This window comes from Planococcus citri, chromosome 2 (assembly GCF_950023065.1).
Source record: "Planococcus citri chromosome 2, ihPlaCitr1.1, whole genome shotgun sequence".
Taxonomy (NCBI): domain Eukaryota; kingdom Metazoa; phylum Arthropoda; class Insecta; order Hemiptera; family Pseudococcidae; genus Planococcus; species Planococcus citri.
Window position 1 is genome coordinate 11,532,724 of NC_088678.1, and position 20,343 is coordinate 11,553,066.

A 20,343-nucleotide genomic window follows, 5' to 3' on the forward strand; every position below is an offset into this window, starting at 1 on the left:
ACAATGAGGAATATGATAGAAATTTCATTATAATTTTGATTTAGTAAGTAGGTAGTTTTTTGTTATTTCATACTTGATATTTTCATTTCATTTTTTATTACTGGACAGAATGGCGAGTCAGTCTCAGTAAGTACATTTTCAATTGATCTAATAATAGGTACATGTGATGGAAAGTAATTCCACTCAATTTTCAACTTGTCATAATACCTATGTATTGTATCTTTGTTTGTTATAGTTATAGAAATGACTAAAAACAAAGGAGTCTGAAAGTTACTGGGATACAGCAGGATTATATCCACCAATTGTCACCAAAAAATTTGAAGGGCACAGCAAATTCACGTTATTCCTACTAGGACGTAATGCAGCTTTTATTATCAAATTTTTAAAATTTCTATTCAAAAATTTACCAAAAAATCCAAAAATGAACATTTTTTTGTACCTGAAATCTTGGTTAGGGGAGGTTTAATACGTTCTTTTTTCAATTCAGTTAATTTGTTTAGTTCAAGTGTCAGTTCAAAAGAATTACCTTGTTGTGTACTTGGGCACGTCTTGACTCATATGTTTAAATTATTAATAATCACCTGTCCCCTATAAACCATATTAACATCCATGATGACATTTAGCATTTACTCATCAGTTATCAACATCAATTTTTTTAAAATCTCATTTATTTTAATGACGTAGGTATTTCGAGACCGGAAATTTCAACAGATAGGACAGAAATTCATCAGATAAAAATTTTATTTTTCAAAATGCTGCAATTTTACAGGCACACCATATTATAACGTTTTTGAAATACGAGTATATTATTGCTATAAACATATCAATTGTGGCGCGTATTTTGCAATAGGTACACTTATGGTGAAAATGGTTCAGATGTGGAAGCAGTTTTTCAATGGACAGATCATTCTTCGATACGGTACGACGTTCTTGCTGTGGATTATTTGGGTAATTTATATTTCGCTACATACCTACACCTACAATCCTACATATCTACTTATTTGTAATTTTTAAATACTTAAATAATGATTTTTGTTTCAATCACCAAGTAAATTTTATCTACCTGCTTATGTGTAGGTATCTTATATATATGCGCATTTTACTTGTATTTAGGTGTTAGACACAGCTGCCTCTCTACTCTTTGCCTTAGCATTATGGTGTTTTATCAAAAATGATTCAGATCGAGAAATACAGCTAACAGAAGGTATGGCAAATTATGATAATTAATGAGAAATAAATAAACACTATAAGCACTTAATTCATTTACAAAACAAATAACATATTATGCAATTTGAAATTTGATTTTTGTTCAACAGATGATACATTGGTGCAGTTTCTGTATTTTTACTATATTTCATGGAGCTTAATTCTGGTGCTAATTTCAGTGATAGGCGTAAAAGCTAGTCATTCGGTAAGTCAAACTTTAAAATCAAATAACTATCAGGCAAGTGCATTCTACATGTACATAGATTTTAGTTTTATCTTTTTTTACAGAAAGAAACGCAAGTATTCGATGTAGATTTTAGTTTTATCTTTTTTTACAGAAAGAAACGCAGGTATTCGACGAAATATTCTATCACTTTTGCCTACACGCTTTCAAGGAGACCTTTTGTTTACTTTTGATGTTCTTCTTTACATCGCCATTCAGGGATATCCAGCCCTACTTAATTTACTCAGCTTTACTAAAAATAGGTTCGAGATTACTACACGTAAAACACCCCCCCCCCCACTCCACCACTTCTATCAAGTGTTGAAACGAGTATTTATACCTAAAAACTAATTTTTATTTTCCAGGAGTCCTGATTTTCATCGCAACACGAGCCAATAATTTTAGGAATTTATCGAAGAATGAGCCAGAAAAAAAATGTGCACCAGATATTCCACTTCCAGAATCATCATCTTACTCTGCTGTCGATCTACTTCGTACAGATTTGATTTCGACCAGATTGTGGAAACCAACTATCTACGTGATATGATATGCTAGATTGATAGATGGACCCTTTTTTACTGTTTGGTAAAAATTCAAGACGTGATTGCTCAAGTACCTATTGTTCTTTGCTCATGTACCTAATTTTGTAAACCTCTTGATAGCATTGGCCTTTTTTCTTTGTAGGCATGCAACCATTTCAGCTTTAAAGCATGCAAAATTGCAACAATCTGATTCAAAAATTAAATCTAAGGAGTAAAATAACTGTAATCCATCTGAAAATCGTTTTTTTTTTAAATTTTTTATGCACCCAGTACTCGGAAATTCCGGCTTTAGTAGAGTAAAACGCTTACACTAGCTTCAACTCGAAAGATAAGTGAAAAAACGTGGACATTTTTTCAATATTCCGCAATTTCCCTCACAAAAAACAGAATCCTTAAAATAAATACCTACCTAGAGAGAATACAACCGAAATTGTATATTTCAGCATACTGATGAATAATTCAGTTCTTTTAATTTAATTTTAAAAATGAAATTTCCAGAGTAATTTTGAATTAATGAACAATTCAACGAAACCGTTTCAATATGCAATAAATGTTTTCGAGAATAATTCCTAAGGTATTTTTTTTTTTTTTTTTTTTTTGTTACGAACATTAGCATATTATTAAGAAAAACACTTTCAGCCGGCTCCTAATTATGCCCATACAAAATTTAACGTTGTATAGCTAGTACCTATACCTCCTTATCACGTATTAATTTTGTTATTGATTTATTGATTTATTTATTTTTAAGAAATGGTTTAAATGTAGGGGTCTGGAATCAATCAAAACGAAATCGGCATATTTTGGATTCAAGGCAATGCTGGAAACAGATTGGTTCATAAAAATGATGAAACTAGATAATAATTTTCATTAAACTTTTTTGAACAGAGTTGGTCATTTTCACTTTTAAAAAACAAAAAAAAATGCGTTTAAAAATAATTTGAGGTGTTCTTAAAACATTAGGTACCTGAGTGATATCTAGACTTTATCGATTAGAACAGAACGCGATTTTTGGAAATAGCATGGCCTGAAACCTTCATAGATAACAAAATTTCAGCAGCCCAAATTGATTTTTCAGTCACAGCAATTTTTTTGAAAATCAAAAATTGTCCATTTATTTATTCAATAAAATATGTATCACCATTTCAGATCATTCTGAAGCTCCAAGTGCTTGATTCAATGTTTAATAGAATTTTTTCAATACTTCAGAAAGTGAGGAAATTAATTTAGGCAGATAAAAATCGAGTTAAGACTTATTTTCACACACTCCAGAGTCAGTCTGGAAATCGGGTAAAATATGAATTGATCAGTTAATCAGATCGAGAATAAATCAACACTCGATTTTTAGTTGCACAAGAGCTGAAATTAATATTTTTCATACCTTGTGAAGAAAAATTCTACATGATAAGTCGAAAATCACACTGGAGACTGAGCAATTTTGGATTTTCGAAAATTCCTTACAAATTAATTCGGGCAGCTGAAAGTTTGATTACGAGGGTTTCAGAAAAGGCTCATTCTTTTCCAATGATCGCTGTTTCCCTCAAATCGGAGGAGGATACCACGAGTTCGAATGGTTTCCTTGAAAGTTAGTCCATTTAAAAAACAATAGTAGGTACCCCCCCTCCCGCCCGGTAGGTCATCAACGGAAATCAATGTTGCATTATACAAGCAGAGAATATTCGTAGGTATTTCAGTAAAAGCTGTAAGTAAGTACATAGATTATATTGGGAAATATTTAATCGAACGACAAAAAAGGTGGTTTGAACGACAGGCAAGTCTTACGACAATAAGAGGGAAATTAACGACAAATTAGGTGCTAAAAACAGAAGCTTTTAAACGACTAAACAGGTAGTCATCACGACTATTTTTGTTTATGAATCACGACTACTTCTCCCGACAGATATGAGCGTTAGAACGACAAAGTATGATTTTCAGCGACAACTACATCTGTACTTGGGTATAGTGTTTGAACTGCACAATGCACATAATTGGTTCAATGGAATATGATATAGTTGTAATTCAAAACTGTCTACATTTTGCCACTTCTACAGATGTGTCTTTAAAGGAGTGGATGTCTGGGTATAAATGGGCTGCTCAAAACAAAAAAGTGATTCAAATTCCAGGCGATTCCAGCGCTGCTTCCTTTTTTTCACCATCTCCAGCACAGCCAAACACTCAATTACTCCCAAATTGATCAAAACCTTCAAATCTGCAGACAAACATTGGAAAACTTTTGACAAATTCTTCAAACTCACACATGGAATTTGGAAAATCAGCATTGTATCAAACAATTTGAAATTATCAACTTGCTCATGCCCTTATTTCATGAAAAAAACAACATGTAAACATGTACTTGGAATGAAAAGTTGTCAGAAATGGGTTCGGGACCCCCCCCCCCAGGCGAAATCCATTTCCTTCGGCCAAAAACGCAAACGTAGGAGGCCAGCTAAATCCAAAAGGGCACTATTGGTGCAATGAAAATTTTTTTTTCTATCAATTTGCAAATGTGTAGTCTGTGTAGTCTCTTTTTAATTGTATAAATTGCCGCTTTTCAATCATAAAATTAGTCGTTCCTAGATACTATTGTGTCGTGAATTTCGCTTATTCGGTTGTCGTGTAAAATAATTATTTGTCGTTGAATGCATTTTTTTACCGTGCAATATAAAATGCCTGTCGTTGAAGTAATTTTTTTGTCGTGTTTTTTGTGGGCTGTGGTATTTATTTTTTCTGTCGCTTAAACCCCTTATTTTTGTCGTGCATTTCCCCTTTTTTGTCGTAACGATAAATCATACCCGATTATATTTATATCTCGTATGATTGGGTGCTGAATCACCATTCACGATTAAATTGTTCGTGGAAATGGATTTATTAAATTAGCACGAAACGACACCTCATAATATGGTAGTGTGAAAAATAGGTACATACCTACTTCGTCGAACTTTCAACGATAAAATTATCGATTTTCTTCATTATAAATAGGTTATCTTCTCATGTGATTCGGCATTCGTCTTATTAGCTCAGTTAGATCTGAAAACCGTAGGTACCTACGTTTTTTTGTTTTATACAAAGTATTATTTGACGGTACGCTTAAAATGGTTAAAGTGAAGGAGTTCTGTTGCGGATGTTCACTTCGAACTGGAACGCTTATAATAGCTTGGATTTCATTAGTAAGCTCTACATTACCTATATTCTGTGTACCTATATGTACGAGTATTTATTGATATAATAAGCAAAACCAATGAGTGTCAACCTGTATCTATTTTCTAGGTGTATAATTGCGCATTGTTGGCATTTGTTTCAAGATCATCTCTCACCCTGTACCGTCGCTGGAGCCAATTTGAGCCATACAGCCGTTCCAAGTATTTTAGTGCTTCCGGTTCGTTTTGAAGAAACATCATCAACATCAACTTGTCCACTTAAAAACGATGAAGTATATAAACGTAAATTATTATTTTTGTTTTGTTTAGAACTTCCACAACCTCCATCAGTGCTTATTCTGGTATATTTCTTGTTCACCATCATTCCTGGAATATTAGCTTCCCTTGTAACAATTTGGGCCATTCAAAAGGTAAGTACCCATTTATGTAGAGGAGACTGGGGAGGATTCCTTAGTCAAATTTTTTTCACTGATTTTTACCAGTTCAAATGGACTTGGGTAACAATTTTTTCTACAAGCAAATATTTCCCAATTTGTTTTTTTTTTTAATTTTATGAAAGAACACTTCAACATTACTGAATATGGTGGAATTGATTTAAAAAAAAATTAAATACTTACATTCAGAATTGTAAAAATCAGAAAAACAAAAAAATTAACCAACGCCCCTTTTTTTACGGAACCCCTCGTCGCTGTCAACTTTTAAAAATATTCAGATTCAAGTCTTCAAGTACCAGAATAAAAATAAAATCATTTTTGAGGTGCAGGTATTACGTATTGTCTGAATGCTCACCAACACCAACCCCCCCCCCTCATCAGGATTCGGACAGAAAAAACAGTTTTTTTGACAATTCATTCACAGTGGGACCTGAGCAAAATTTAGGAGAAAATAAGTCAAATTGACTGATGCACCTGAAACCACTGTTTTCTACTTGAAAATACTTCAGAGTAACACGTACAATCATTAAAAACTCGCCCCACCCACTTTTCCTGGAATTACAGATAGGAGATCTTCAATGTTGTATAGGTAGGAATGTGAAAAATGGTGAAGGTAATGTTGATAAGTGCGCGGTGTTGTACATTTCAAGTTTGCCTGTGTTAAATAGTAGGTAGGAAAATTCTGAAACATGGAAATGAAAGCTGAAGGGATGTAGATTCTATTAATGTACTTAATTTTGAATTTACAATTATTTATAATGTGATTATACGGCTGTTGAAGTTGGAGAAAAAATTTGTAATTTTGAAATTTTCAAAAAAATGGTAAACTTGGCTTTCAGAAATTGGGGTGTAAGTTGAAAAAATTTCAAATGCAAGAAAATGTGACACTAAGTATAGGCTTTTGAAAGAATTGAAAATTTTTTGCAACTGAGCTTTAGTTGGTTTGCAATTTTTGGTTTTAGCACCCAAAAACGTTGAAATATTGCAACAAAAAAAATAGTTATATTTAGTAAGTATTTTTTTCTATCTAAAAATTTTTTTTCAGGAAAATAGCTTTGGGCTCAAAAGACGCAAAATTTCATGCTATTTCCAAATCACTTCTTGTATACTTAATTTTTCCCATAATAAGTGTTTAAAAATCGTTTTTTTTTCTAGAGATTACATCAAAATTAGTGATTTTTCAAGCACCTGAATTTTCTAATTTCAAATTTTTTAGGGTGAATTCCAGCTGGGCTGAAATGATTTTGGTTTTGAAAGATGCTAAATTTGATACCTTCTCAAAATTTGTTTCAACCAATGAGATAAGTTTGCAACTCCCCCCTCCCTATGGTGGAATCAGAATGAAATGGAGGGGGTGTATTAGGAAACCGGTTTCTACAGTAATCCAGCTTTTGAGGGGTACAAATTGTTTTTTTTTGGTGCTGAATGCAAATTTCATGTCCGATTTGGAACATCGTACCCCTAAGGTGGTGAACCGCCACCCCCCGCCCTTTTATGATCCAAAATCGAAAAAAAAATATAGTACCATGTGACTGACGTATCGTTTGTTATGATTTTGGGGACGCTGAGTCCGAATATCGACTTGATTTTTCGATCTGCCCTTTTCTACTCTTCCCACCCCCTCCCCCAACCTTTATGATCCAAAATCGAAAAAAAAAATATAATACCATGTGACATATCGTTTGTTATGTTTTTGGGGATGCTGAGTCCAAATACTGACTTAGTTTTTCGATCTGCCCTTCTCTACTCTTCCCACCCTCTCTCCCAACCCTTTATGATCCAAAATCGAAAAAAATAATACCATGTGACGTATCATTTGTTATGTTTTTGGGGACGCTGAATCCGAATATTGACTTAGTTTTTCGATCTGGCCTTCTCTACCCTTTCCACCCCCTCCCCCACCCTTTATGATCCAAAATTGAAAAAAAATAATACCATGTGACATATCGTTTGTTATGCTTTTGGGGACGCTGAATCCGAATATTGACTTAGTTTTTCGATCTGGCTTTCTCTATCCGCTCCACCTCCTCCTCCGCCCCCTCTTCAGCCAGAATTCAAAAAAAAATAATAATTCCATGGGACATCCGATTACCATGGACAAAACCTAATATCGATCTCGGATTCAGCGCCTCAAAAAACATATATGAGGATACCCATATTACCCATATTGGTTTTTAAGCCTATTTTCAAGATTTTACCCCCTCCCCATCCCCCCTAATGCCCGTAGTCAAAAATTGATATCATATTCAGATTCAGAGCTAAAAAATATTTGTAGTCAAGACATATTTCAAAATTACTACATTCAAAGGGACTTTTTTTCTCCTAAATTCTGCTCACGTCCCACTCTGTGTAGGTATCCCATTTCATCCTAATGTATCTACTAACTTTTTTTGTGTTTTCAGAACAAAGCTAAATACCTAAATTTTCTTTTTTGGTATCTTTGCTATATGGTAATAGTTTCCGCAATTATTGGGATTTCAATAATGATAAAACCCACCTGGAAACAAAAATTCGATGACCTGGTTCCATGGAGTTTGAGGTTCCATAACAGGAGTATCGATGAAATAACGTTTTACTTCATTACGAGTCTATTTGATATAGGTAGGTACAGTATGATTGATCCTATCGGTACTAATATTGTATCATCACTATCATCAGCAATCAGCATAATACATTTATATCGGTTGAGTACCTAACAATTCTGTGATTATTTTTCAGCTCTACTGTCGTATTTCGCGTTGGTTGTAAAAAGCTGCCGAGATTACGCGTTACGAAATGAAGCTCAAGATGTTAGATTTGTCGGTCCTGATGTGACAACTATTGGATACGTTGCGGCATAGGTACCTAGTCATTTCCATGTAGGTGCAGTTAAGTACCTGCCTCCTTTTAAGGACCATGTGTATCAAAGAATAGTAGATGATTTTCATGGGAAAGAAGTGAAAGAAGTCCGAAGACTTTGACCAATCATCGTTTTCAACCCATCTCTCCTGTACACAGTTCTAAAACAGTCTCTTGAATTCTGTCAGCGATGGAATTTGCTGCTTGGGTCAACAAAGAATCTCAAAAATGCTACTCTTTAGACATGGGTTCTATCTTGAAGCAAAAAGAGTAAGAATGAAACGTACTATAAAAGACCACGATTTTTTTTTTAAATGTCCTTTTCTTGAATGTCTACGTACTCTAGAAACACCGTCAAAACTAAAAATTGTTTCTCAACATTTTTTACTCAAAATGAAAATTTTTATGAAATTTTATCAATTTTTCCCGACTTTAGCCACAATTTAATCTCTATTAATGTAGTTATCATTAAAATATTGTACCCATAGCATGAATCATTCATCTTTTAATAATACTTTTGAATGTTATTGAAATGTTTGTAGGTAAACGTTTATTTCCATGAAATTACACATTCGCAATTACTCATCTGTCCATTTATTGTAAAAATGTATTTCTCTTAATCACAAAAACGTATTCGACCTGGATTTTGACGGAAATTGGCGAGGAAGTTAATTTTTGAGAGACCATACCTACCAAAAAACATATATATATTGAGCCTCTTACTGAATCACTTTGCAACTTTAATTGGAACTGGTTATCAGTATTTGATAAATATACGAGCTCTCTCTCGGACCTTGTTTTTCGATTTTTTCAACTTCCTTTTCACATGAAAAAAGCAAGATAGGTAATCCATGTGATGAAAAATTCGACGAATTATTCATAAGCTATAATAAAGGAAGTGTATCACGGGATTCCCCAATTTTTTTCACAAAAAAAAAATTAAATAAAATTAGAGGAAGCTTGCAATGAATCAGACACCTGGTTCCTAAATCTACTTACTTATACATATACGCTTTAGCGCTGATACGATCGATTTCACTTGGAATCTTCAATCGCAAAGAACCCGAATCACTCGAAGAATACAGATGGTACACAGCCTCATCGTGATATGAAGGTATGTTGCAATCAATTATAAAATGACACATTCTTGGGCCATTACTCACTCAAAAGTAGGCTAAAAATTAAACAAGAGTCGTCAATTTTTCAAATGAGACGATTCTATTTTTAAAAATAGGTTGGTATTAAGTTACAAATTTCAACTCAATGACACAGGTTGTAAAAGTTCCCCTGTAAGATGTTGACATAGTGCAGATTGGCCCCACTGCCGAAAGTAGTGCTTATTTTACTGACCCCTTATATTGAAAATATTGGGAAAGTGTGTAAATTATTAAGAAGTAGAAAAATCTCGCATTCTTCTGTACTTTACGTACATGACGTCAGGTCGTTGTCCGAACCCCCTTTATTAAAGAGTTCGCAACAAGGACGATAGAATGATAGATTTATGATGTCTTTATTTTAGCTACGTATGTGGCGGCATTCCACCCCCTGTGACAGGTCAATTAATCAATGATCTCGCGGTTCGCGTCGTGATGACATTTATGATCGAAGATAGGGTTTAAGATAATTATTTATGAGCTCTGTACTTGTACATAGCAATTCTTGCGCATTGCGCATATACCTCCACCCTTTAGGGGTTGGGATTTTGCTGCTATGATCGTCTTTTATATTAGAGATTTCTTGAGAAAAATCCTCAGTCGTATTTCTTCAATGGTATCTGAAAGTCGCATTGTAAAGTTGTATTTATCATACACTTGGTTTCGGTAAAATCGCGATTGTTGGTTCCTTGTGACTTGTTAATATAATGGATCGTGGATGCACCCCCAGGGGAGTCCACGATGGAGCGATGGTTATTTGTACCCTCTTCTAGCGAGGTAATTCAATTTGTTTTATTATATTGATCGATCCCGTGATCGATAAATAGTGTCTTTTTTGGTAGTTCGTTATGTTCCGCGGCATATTCGGATTATGCAAAGTGCTACGTGCAGTCTCGTTTAGTTAAGTTCCATCGATGCCTATTGCCTTTAGTATTGGGGAGGCCACTGATAGAGATGGAAAAAAGCGTACAGTGTTCTGTAAGTAGTAATATGTGTATACTATTTAATTTTAAGTTTTTTGTCATAGTACGTCTGACTAAAATGTCTAGTGCTATGACCTTAATTAGATGAATACCTCGTAATTTAATCAGGTGCCTAATAGGTTTATTTTTCGCACGTCCTATTCTACCTGCGAGTGGCATGGACAAAGTAGTAATGCTCGTAAGATTACAGATCTCTCTGCAGGATTTCTCACTATAGGTAGAGTTAAGTCATTTACGTCTCCAAATATCATTCATTCAAATGCTATGTGAAAACATAATTGCACACAATGTATGTTTATGACGATTTGTAAATAGTGTAAATATATAGTATAAGTAAAACAGCGTTTTTATTTATGACTATAAACATTGAATGTGTATGGTTGAATAGATAGGTTACAGCCTTCTGAGCTAGCTGGCAATAGGCAATTATTCCCCACGTAAGGAATAATTCCAATCCTCACTGAGTACGAAATCAAACATTTCCTTCTCTCCCTTAAGTAATCTATCCGTTTCCGACTATATCAATGTTTTTAAAAATTTATGATGAAAAAATTAACCTCGTACTTACCAACAAATGAATTGTTTTTCACATTATAGGTACCTATCTAATATTTATCGATATTACTTATTAGGTAAGGTGCACTGGGGGAAGTTGGAATTCGGGGTAAGTTAGAAAACTTGCTCTAGCACCTAGAGGTTTATATCTGGCGATGTGCCACTAAAGGTGACTTGAGGGTACTACCCCTACTTCATCACGGCATAAAAATTTTTGCGATTCAGTTTCATTTTAGATGTCTTTGGTTCAATTGTATTTTGTTGTTGTTTTGAACTTGTTTTGAATTTGTTCTAAAATACAGACTTTCTATTTCTTAGTTTTTTGCATATAGCGGACGAACCGTGCGTCCTAGTGAAAATCTGATGAGAGTGATCTCAAAGAGAATTAAATTCTCTACAATTTTGTATTTACGCAATTTTTCTAGGACGCTCCGTTTGTGATCTACGCCTTTGCAAAGTTTAGCCTGTTCTGACTTCCCCCAATTGGAGGAAGTCAGAACAGTTTATACAGTGGAATCGCGATAACTCGAACTCCGTTAACTCGAAAACCTCTGTAACTCGAAGGTCTGTGTCTTCAACTTCCCATAAGACTCAATGCAAAATTCACCTCGTTATCTCGAAAACTCTGATAACTCGAAGTCAACTCCTTTCCCTTCAGCTTCGAGTTATCGAGGTTCCACTGTATTTTATTCCACTGAACGAAAGCTACTGTGTCAATCGCGCTCAAATTTTCACCATAGGTTAAAAACCCTTATGGGAACCTACATAATAAATTTGATCCGTATTGGTTCATTAGAAGGGGAGTAACAGCTGGTCAAAGTTGAAATTGCGAAAAATCATTCTGACTTGCCCCAGTGCACCTTACATACCTACGATAAAAATCTATCTAAGGTACTGTGCCTTATTAACGCCATGCAGTCGAAAAATTGGAATTACTCAGTCACAATTAAACGTATTCCCATTCTGATTCGTGTTGGTGATTAATGATACATGAAGGTATATTTTGAGTGAATGTTTGAATTTTTATATTTTTTTTCTTCCGAGCAATAACCGTTCAAAGTGAGGTCACCGTTTTGGAATCGGAACCGGTTTTAGCCCCCTAAAAAAGTTAGCTCCAGGGGTAGAAGGTGCGGTTTTTTTTGGTATTTTTAAAAACTACGTAACATTATTTTAGTTTATCATTCTGAACACAAAATCACATCAGGTGTAGGCAACACCAGACGCCAGTATCATTAAAATAACAACTGGCACAAATTCAAGAAATTTTATTCGCATCATATAAGAATGTATTATCTTTGTATGAAAAATGATCTACTTTTTCTCCTCTACAAGCTGGTTTTTAATTCAAATCTGTGGCATTAACCATTCAAAAATTATTCAAGAAAAACTAAGAAATTGGGCAATCTCCCATATAAGACAATGAAGCCGTAATCGCCTCCTTCTGTGACGTCACGTAGACTTTTAGTTTTTAAAATCAAACATTTTAATTTTTGGAAAATTGGAAACGAAAAACAAACAGACCTATTGAGTAAGGTACTTAGGAACTGAATTGATCATTCAAGTTAATGATAGGTAGCCTAAGAAGATCAAGATCATTGGCGAGAAACTTGTCACGAATTGTCCTACGTAGCTAAGTAATAATGGTAACAGCCTAGCTATACTATTTTTTGCTTATAAGAAGTGAAATTATGCACGTGATTACAAAATTCCACATCGCTGTTTACGATTGAATTTTTCGTGGAAATGCACTTATCAATTAGTACGAAATGACACCACATAGGTATCTATGGTATAGTACTTGTACATAATATGCAACTTCCGGCGTGCATATACAGATCATTGGTGGGGGTATTTCAACACTAATACACGTTGTGTTTTACCCCTCCAATGTGTCTAGAAACCGATTTTCTGGATAGTTTGTCTTCAGCTGCGAAAACATTTTTTTAGCCTAATGCGCGCGTTTTTTTTGATTTTCTGGCCCACTGTGAGACGCTTATCACTGCAATTAATTAGGATTTTTTAAATTTTAAAATTCAACGGGCAGTGAAATTTAAAAGGATGAATAATGTAGAATGATATTGTTGTTAGATTGGGTTTTTCATGTACGCTGATATGGTTGCAAAAAATTGAATATAAAAAATCTCATAGTGCAACAGTTCGTTGGTAAAGTTACAGTTGGTGAAATTTACGCGAGAACTGGTCGTTTGTAACGTTAATTCAACATTTCAGATAGAAAAATATATTCCTGTTTAATTTTGTTCGAAGTTTACGATATACCTAGTGGATTACCTGTATTCAGAAAATGAAAACCGTACTTTTGGTAGGATTCCTCTTCGTAGGATGCATCGTTGTGCTCAACGCTTGCCGTGGGAGACCTTATTCGGTACCTCGTCCAGCACCTCGTCCGGTACCGCCTCCGATAAATCTACCCAGTAAGTTGAAATTTCTGATTAATATTAGGTACCTTCAATAAAGTAGTACTTACCTAAGCAGGCAGATGAGTACAAATATTTTGAGTTTTTATCTAATCAGCAAATCGTTGAAGAAACTAACCAAATAAGTATACCTACTTTTAAAAATTCTTATTTGTCAATTTGCGAATCGAAATTTAAAACTCAACTCTTCAGAATTTGTAGAGCTCAATCACGAAATCGAAAAGTAATTTCAAACTTTTTCGTTCATTGAAATGCAAATGACGAATGAAGACTTATGTGTTCGTTTTCCTGTCTAGAAATTTTACAAGAAATACATTACGATGTCATGTTTCAGAAAACCTCGAATTTTATAAACCAGTCGAATTTAAAAATTTCGAATTTAAAAATGGCGAATTTAAACCTGTCGAATTTAAACCTCCTAGAGATCCCAGCAACCACTACAAGAATGAATTACCAAAAGACTCCGCTCCGGATAAACCCATCGATGTTCCTAAAAGTGTCCATGTCGTCCACACGGGTCATTCGTCTGGAGCCTCGGATTCGAATATGGGCCATTATTCAGGACGTATCAACTTATGCCACGCAGTGCACTTCCTTTGGTTTTTAGTGCGTCCGATTATTCAATATTTAACGTTCTTAAACTAGACAGTGCTCTGAAACGAGTTTACAACCTTACACCTCAATCATACAGTCAAATTTAAAAAATTGACACCAAAAAACGCAGGCTTGTGTCCTATTTTCCAGATAACATTTGAAGCAACGAAGATATATGTATAGTTAAGTACCTTAGTAGATCCTGCTACTAGTTTTTCAGCTATACATATTTTTTTTAAATCGACAATCGACGCTTTTTGAAATGTCTTCATTATTCAGGCCATCGAAGTAGGTACCTATCTTTAATTAAAAAAAAAAAAAAAGGAATAATGCGTCGAATGAATTCAATAAATCATTTTGAACTCTATGTACCTAGTACCTACCTAGTACCTGCTTTTTAAATTCATTATAATTTTCTCTTTTCTGCTTAATAAACGCTTAAGTATTTCAATAGCTCTCTCGACTATTTATTTAGCCAACTTCCTAAAGCTTCTATTATCACAAGTGAGTAGGTACCTATTCTCATCTAATACCCCAGGTATACTGTCACAGCTTTCTAGTAGGATTTGGTTATTCGGTAATCACCGTTCTTTTACAACTCGTAATTGTATGGAATTAAAATAAAAAAAATAAAAAAAACACGTGATCTGACTTCACCCTGCTTCTCAATTCTAGCTGATTACGTTCCTTGAAAACAGATCTTCCAAATCTACCTGAATATTCGCATTGAAAGGTCTTCAATAGAACGTGACATTTTGTGGTGCTGGTTGGAATTGCCTTGAATTTTTTTTCTCGAACTTTCTAAGGCCTTTCATCTTTCAAGTTCATAATAATTTAAGGTTCATTTTCGCCAAGAAATTAATAGGTATTTGAAAGTGTGTAATTTTTCCAAGTTTTTCCTTCGAGAAAAAAATCCTCTCTTTATATTTTTGACCAGATTTTAATTTTTTAGAAATTCCAAAAAATTGTCAATTGAGATGATGTAAATAATTTACGTTCAAAACTGTCGAATAATTTTCATTTTTTTTTCATTTCTTTTTTTGATTTTTATCTTACCTAAGTAAATAAGTACATAAAACTACAAGCAAAAAAAAAAAAACAACAACTGGAGTTTCAATTCATATTATCACAGCTAACATAAGAAGCTATTTTTTTCAACTTTCGGAGGAGGTAGCGCCAAAAATGGGTACATTTCCCCGTATCACCCCCCATTTTGGGAGGGGTGGTAAAAATCACCTAGAAGGGTAGTCCTAAGTTAGTGCTGGATAGTGCACGTATCCCCAACGTTGGTGCACACTCTCTTCACCCCCTTTTTTGATTTACGGGAAATTTCATTGTGAGAACGAGAAGGTAGGTAGGTAATAGGTATTCAATGATTTAGGTTCATCCCCCCTTCAGGGGTGAGAAATATGAAGGATGTTTATTTTATGGCAAATTACATGAATTAGAACATAACAATTGCAGAATTTTTCCAATTTGATCCATATTGAAGAAGATGGATAGGAAAAAGTTTCGGGGGGATTGGGGTCCACAAAGGGGGAGAATTCATTACTCTACATTAAAATGGGTGTTTGAAACTAGTATTAACATTCCATTCAACATTTTTACAATTTTTCGTACATTTCAATTCACTTCACATACGTTATATGGGCAAATAACTATGTAAATGGTGAGGGGCAGGTGGGAGAGATGACACTGTAGCCCGCTCTGTACCACAAAAAAACAAAGTGAACCACCACCATGCCATTTTTGAATTATCAAAGATATTACGATCAGTATTAACTATCAACGTTATGAAGCTATTCCAAACCCCCTTATGTTCGAAGCCCGGTAGGTCCACCCACCTTGGGACTGAAAAATTGATAAATTGCTCATCTGATGGGAAATTTGACGTTACAAGAGTAGAACAACATTTTTTAAAACCATTTTTGCGCTGGAGTCAACATGTATTATTCGAGATTTTGGTCAAACCCCGATTTGGGGGGGGGAGCTAAGATCCACAATTTGGGGAGAAGCTCACCCGGTACAGTAGAGGACTCCTCCGATTTGTTTTCAGGACATCAAAATGGTCCAATATAATGAAGCGAAGAATACGCAATATTTTTGGAAAATTTTCAGTTTAGGATATCGAAAGAAGCGCTTTCATCATTCTTTCAAACGCTCCCCTCCCTCATCTATCCAAGAAAAAGGCATTCTTGCTTTTTTTAAAACGACAATTAATGGGGAAGAGAAAGCAAATAAATCTTGTTTCTACCCAAATGAAGCGAGCTCGGAAAATTTTCTGAAAAGGAGGAGGGGTGATAAGGCCATTCTTGGCACCAGATATAGTTATCGACAATTCACCACTCTTAAAATGTTTAAATAAATGTTCCAAATCCGAATCTGTGGTTAGTTAACCAGAAATGATCATTTTTTTGGGCTCCAGGCTCCAGGGGTTTCCAAAGTTGCGTATAAAAAAATAATTTTAGGACCCACTGACAGTATTTTTGAATTTTTTTTTTTAGTGTAGGCCTAAAATATTGTTGTTTAAACCCAATAAACGTTATTCGAGGTGATCTTTCTATTTTCGACCCTCGGGAGCACAAATGGGGAGCGGGGTGTGATTTTTGAAAAATTTTGGTACCACCATTTAGAACCTACCTGTTCGAACCCCCCACCACAAAGCTTTTTACGGTTCATTAGTATCTGAAAGACCTCCATCCATGCAAATGAGCTCAATAAAATTTTCCGCTGGTACTCAAAAATCCAATTTTCCAATTTTTCGAAATTTCGATGTTTTGGAAACCCCTGGAAAACGAGAAATCTGCGATTTGCGCCAAACGTAATGTTTTGAGGCATATGCATATTCATTTATTCAATTATCTAGGTGCAAAAAGTTCAATCAAGCTCTCTGTATACCTATTCGTAATTTTGAATCCCTTTTTTAGAGTCCCCACATTGGGCACCCCTAAAAAAGGCGTTGACACATATTCTTTCAAACAAATCGAAGAATTTACATAAAATGCATTAGCAAATGCAGAATGATTTTTCATTTGATTTGTTAACTTTCACAATTGAGCTTTTTTGGCGCAAATTCTGTGATTTTTTTACTTCGTTGAAATCGTGAAAACGTGATTTTAACGTTTTTTCGAAGAGTAAAATCTCAGAATTTGACCCAAAATGGCTCAAATATGAAAAATTACAGGAAAAATCGAATGAAAGATCACCTCGCATAATGTTTATCTGGTTCAAAAGAATATTTTACAGTAAAAAAATTTGAAAATAATACTTAGTGGTTCTTAAAATTTTTTTTATTCGCCACTTTGGGAACCCCTGGAGACCGAAAAATTATAATTTTGGGTTAACTAACCAGTAACCACGGATTCGTATTTGAAACATTTATTTACATTTTAAGAATGGTCGAGTTGATAACTATCTGGTGCCAAAAAATGACCTTATAAGGTCAATGAAAAAATTTTCCAGTGTTAGAAGATGGTGATGGTGAGTACCCATTTGAGGTTCTGCGTCGACTTAGGCCATTGCCATCAAAATCCAAGACCCCTTTTAGAGCTCTGCTGCTGTTGAAAACTTGCAAATCACTTATTTTGAGAGGAATTTCGGTTTTGAACATTTTTTCTTCGCAATATTTTCGTATTAATCGAGCCAAAACCTGGAAAAATGTCATTTTATGAAATTGGAGAAACATTTTGGAAAGCAATGGTGCTAATTTCGAAAAAACGAGAATAACAGCTGAAAACTGACCTCGATTTCTGATTCAGAAATGGCATTACATTGATGTTTCGACGTACCAAAATTAATTATAACGCGATTAATGTGATTCAGACATTTGCAGAATAGTGAATAGTACTCCTCCTAGATCAAAATTAGAGACCAAAATAAAAATACATTAAAAATAATGTACGAAGGTATAAGTCTACTCAGCTATACATTTTTTTGAGATATGAACTCCGGATACGCGATACGTACTATCTTCAAACCCCACACAATATTATAAAATGAGAAAGATCACGACGTCGATGGAGCATATTTACACAGTCATTCTTTTTAAAAGACTGAATTCAGTTCACACAAAGTTGAATTACCTATTGAAGCATTTTTGTTTTTCTGTTACTGATTATCATTAATATATTTTCGAAATGGTAAAAGTAAGAGAATTCTGTTGCGGATGTTCACTTCGAAGTGGAACCTTTATTATTGCATGGGGCTCACTTGTAAGTTACCTATACCTAACTCTAATTATTTACCTACTTATAATATAGGTATATTAAAAAAATTGGTATTATTTCAATTATCCAGGCAGCACAAGTTTTCTCAACATTTTATTTATTCAGTATTGATTTTTAGATGAACAGTTGCTTGTTTTTCATTTTGTGCATTGTTAATTACTTGAACCTTCTTCGTCGAAGTAAATTGAATTCCAGTTACCAATCCTCATATTCATCATATACCAGTAAGTTTTAGACATTTAAAAAGTTTAACATCAATTTCATCGCAAAGCATAATCATATAGGTTACTTTACAGCTACCACTAATAAAATTTAATTTTTTGTTTAGTTTCAACACCTTCTCCTTATATTTTTATGTATAATATAATAAGGATTGCTGTCGGAATAGCGGTTTCTATCCTAGCAATATGGGCAATTCAAAAGGTAAGTTCTGGATTGCAATCGAAGTAGTGTTTTGATTAACTTTTGGTACCTATCCAATTTCACCTTCTAACAGTTGTGTTTAATTTTTAGAATAAAGTTAAATTTTTGGATGGTCTATTTTGGTACCTGTGTTACACCGCAGGAGCTCTCGCATTCAGCTCAATATTAGTGCTCTTTTTACCTTCTTGGGAGCTAGCTCTGAGCGGAGAAAATCCCATTGTCCAGGGTCAAATTAAATACAGCTCAGAACTGGAGAACAGAATGTTTCTTTTCTTCTTATATCTGTTTGGAATTGGTAAGTATATAAGAACACTTATACCCCACCTGTTCTATGTTAATTTTAATACGAGGCACGACATTCCGCCAAGAAAGCCTAGGTCCAGTTTTCAAACTTTTCCAGTTGAGTGGGGGGGGGGGGGGGGTGTAATGAAAAAGTCTGGCACATGCGTTTACTAAATAATAGGTACCAGTGAGATAGCCTATCACTAAAATACATTTTCGACGATTGATTTTGTGTTTCATTGGCAACATATTGACCAATTTTGGAGTAGGTACCGTACCTATTGTGGGCCACATGACACGAGAGGTTAAAAAATGTGTTAGAAAAAAGAAGTCCTGAAGGCCATTTTGGAATAGGTATCCCGTGCCTCATATTTGTATTTTGTACAAAGTTAATATGTATTTCAAACATTTATTTTGTTACTTTCTTGTTTGTTCAGGGATGTTATCCTACTTCGCTCTTGTAGTAAAAAGTTTCCGAGATTACAGCCTGAGAAATAGTGCTCAGAATGGTCAATTTGTTGGCCCAGATCCGACAGCAGTGGGATTTTTAGCTGCCTAAGGTGATTACCTGTTTAATCCGTATAGCTTGTATGTTTTATGTACGCAATGTTCATGAATAAGTAAATTAGGTATAGCCTGAAGCACGTTTTTGACAACGATACTTAATACTCAAATTTTAAATATTCCATTTGAGTGAATAAATATTTAAAAAAATTATATTTTATTGTATTAGAAATATTATATGCTTGTTTAATTACCTACGTTTTATTGAAAATTATTTATTTATGATTTCTCAAGGTTCGGTATGATTGGGTAACATACTCACTTACTCAGGCATTTATATATTTTTATTTTAAATTATTGCCACTTCATCATCCCTTCCATGCTGAGATCTTCTATGGAGTAATGTAATTGAAAAAACTGATTTTGATCAAAAAATTTGAAAAATAATTTAGGTATGTCGAAAATTAAAAAAGCTCTGTTTAAATATCTCTGACTCGCAAAATTCGTTGTTTTAGTGTTTTTTTTTTCTAAATGTGGCAACGTTTCCATCGAGATTTCTTATTTTCTGTAATAGTGATCCAAATCGAATTTTATGGACAAAAAATTATTTTGGTATTTTTGATTTGCCAACGATAAATTTTTCGTTACCTAGCTAAATTTATTAAATAACTTATGAAAAAAACAACAACAACAACAACAAAATAACAAAACAGAACTAATAAATAAAATATATTTTTTTCTGGGTGGTTTAAGTATCATCGTGAGCATCCTTTATTGATATGTAATCAG

General features: G+C 34.2%; 3 protein-coding genes and 1 long non-coding RNA gene across 5 annotated transcripts; all 4 read left to right on the forward strand.

The window, feature by feature from the left end:
* Positions 1-786: 786 nt before the first annotated feature.
* LOC135834647 (uncharacterized) lies at positions 787-3,133 on the forward strand. Of its 2 annotated transcripts, XM_065348577.1 has the most exons (6): positions 787-948; positions 1,114-1,204; positions 1,317-1,411; positions 1,545-1,692; positions 1,795-2,014; positions 2,114-3,133. In XM_065348577.1, the coding sequence occupies exons 1-5, from the start codon at positions 859-861 to the stop codon at positions 1,974-1,976; spliced, it is 606 nt and encodes a 201-aa protein (XP_065204649.1). In that variant the 5' UTR covers positions 787-858; the 3' UTR covers positions 1,977-2,014; positions 2,114-3,133. The 2 variants fall into 2 exon arrangements, with proteins under 2 accessions (XP_065204649.1, XP_065204648.1); XM_065348576.1 differs by having other exon boundaries at positions 1,795-3,132.
* Positions 3,134-4,419: 1,286 nt separating this feature from the next.
* On the forward strand, positions 4,420-8,979 carry LOC135834649 (uncharacterized). Its single transcript, XM_065348578.1, has 5 exons — positions 4,420-5,135; positions 5,236-5,344; positions 5,436-5,536; positions 7,963-8,161; positions 8,279-8,979. Exons 1-5 carry the CDS (start codon positions 5,061-5,063, stop codon positions 8,398-8,400), a joined length of 606 nt encoding a protein of 201 aa, XP_065204650.1. The 5' UTR covers positions 4,420-5,060; the 3' UTR covers positions 8,401-8,979.
* Positions 8,980-12,978: 3,999 nt separating this feature from the next.
* Positions 12,979-14,572, forward strand: LOC135834650 (uncharacterized). The gene is made up of 2 exons (XR_010556734.1): positions 12,979-13,522; positions 13,860-14,572. It is a non-coding gene; the product is annotated as an uncharacterized LOC135834650 (long non-coding RNA).
* A 3,567-nt stretch (positions 14,573-18,139) lies between these two features.
* On the forward strand, positions 18,140-19,807 carry LOC135834651 (uncharacterized). The gene is made up of 5 exons (XM_065348579.1): positions 18,140-18,330; positions 18,464-18,569; positions 18,674-18,768; positions 18,859-19,063; positions 19,488-19,807. Exons 1-5 carry the CDS (start codon positions 18,256-18,258, stop codon positions 19,607-19,609), a joined length of 603 nt encoding a protein of 200 aa, XP_065204651.1. The 5' UTR covers positions 18,140-18,255; the 3' UTR covers positions 19,610-19,807.
* The last annotated feature ends 536 nt before the right edge of the window (positions 19,808-20,343 follow it).

Bases quoted from the DNA above. Each gene is read 5' to 3' on its own strand.
- LOC135834647 (XM_065348577.1), top strand. From the start codon at position 859: ATGGTGAAAATGGTTCAGATGTGGAAGCAGTTTTTCAATGGACAGATC. The intron at 1,412-1,544 runs GTAAGTCAAACT...CTTTTTTTACAG, and splicing joins GCGTAAAAGCTAGTCATTCG to AAAGAAACGCAGGTATTCGA. The intron at 1,693-1,794 runs GTTCGAGATTAC...TTTATTTTCCAG, and splicing joins CTCAGCTTTACTAAAAATAG to GAGTCCTGATTTTCATCGCA.
- LOC135834649 (XM_065348578.1), top strand. From the start codon at position 5,061: ATGGTTAAAGTGAAGGAGTTCTGTTGCGGATGTTCACTTCGAACTGGA. The intron at 5,136-5,235 runs GTAAGCTCTACA...TCTATTTTCTAG, and splicing joins TAATAGCTTGGATTTCATTA to GTGTATAATTGCGCATTGTT. The intron at 5,345-5,435 runs GTTCGTTTTGAA...TGTTTTGTTTAG, and splicing joins CAAGTATTTTAGTGCTTCCG to AACTTCCACAACCTCCATCA.
- LOC135834651 (XM_065348579.1), top strand. From the start codon at position 18,256: ATGGTAAAAGTAAGAGAATTCTGTTGCGGATGTTCACTTCGAAGTGGA. The intron at 18,331-18,463 runs GTAAGTTACCTA...ATTGATTTTTAG, and splicing joins TTATTGCATGGGGCTCACTT to ATGAACAGTTGCTTGTTTTT. The intron at 19,064-19,487 runs GTAAGTATATAA...TTGTTTGTTCAG, and splicing joins CTTATATCTGTTTGGAATTG to GGATGTTATCCTACTTCGCT.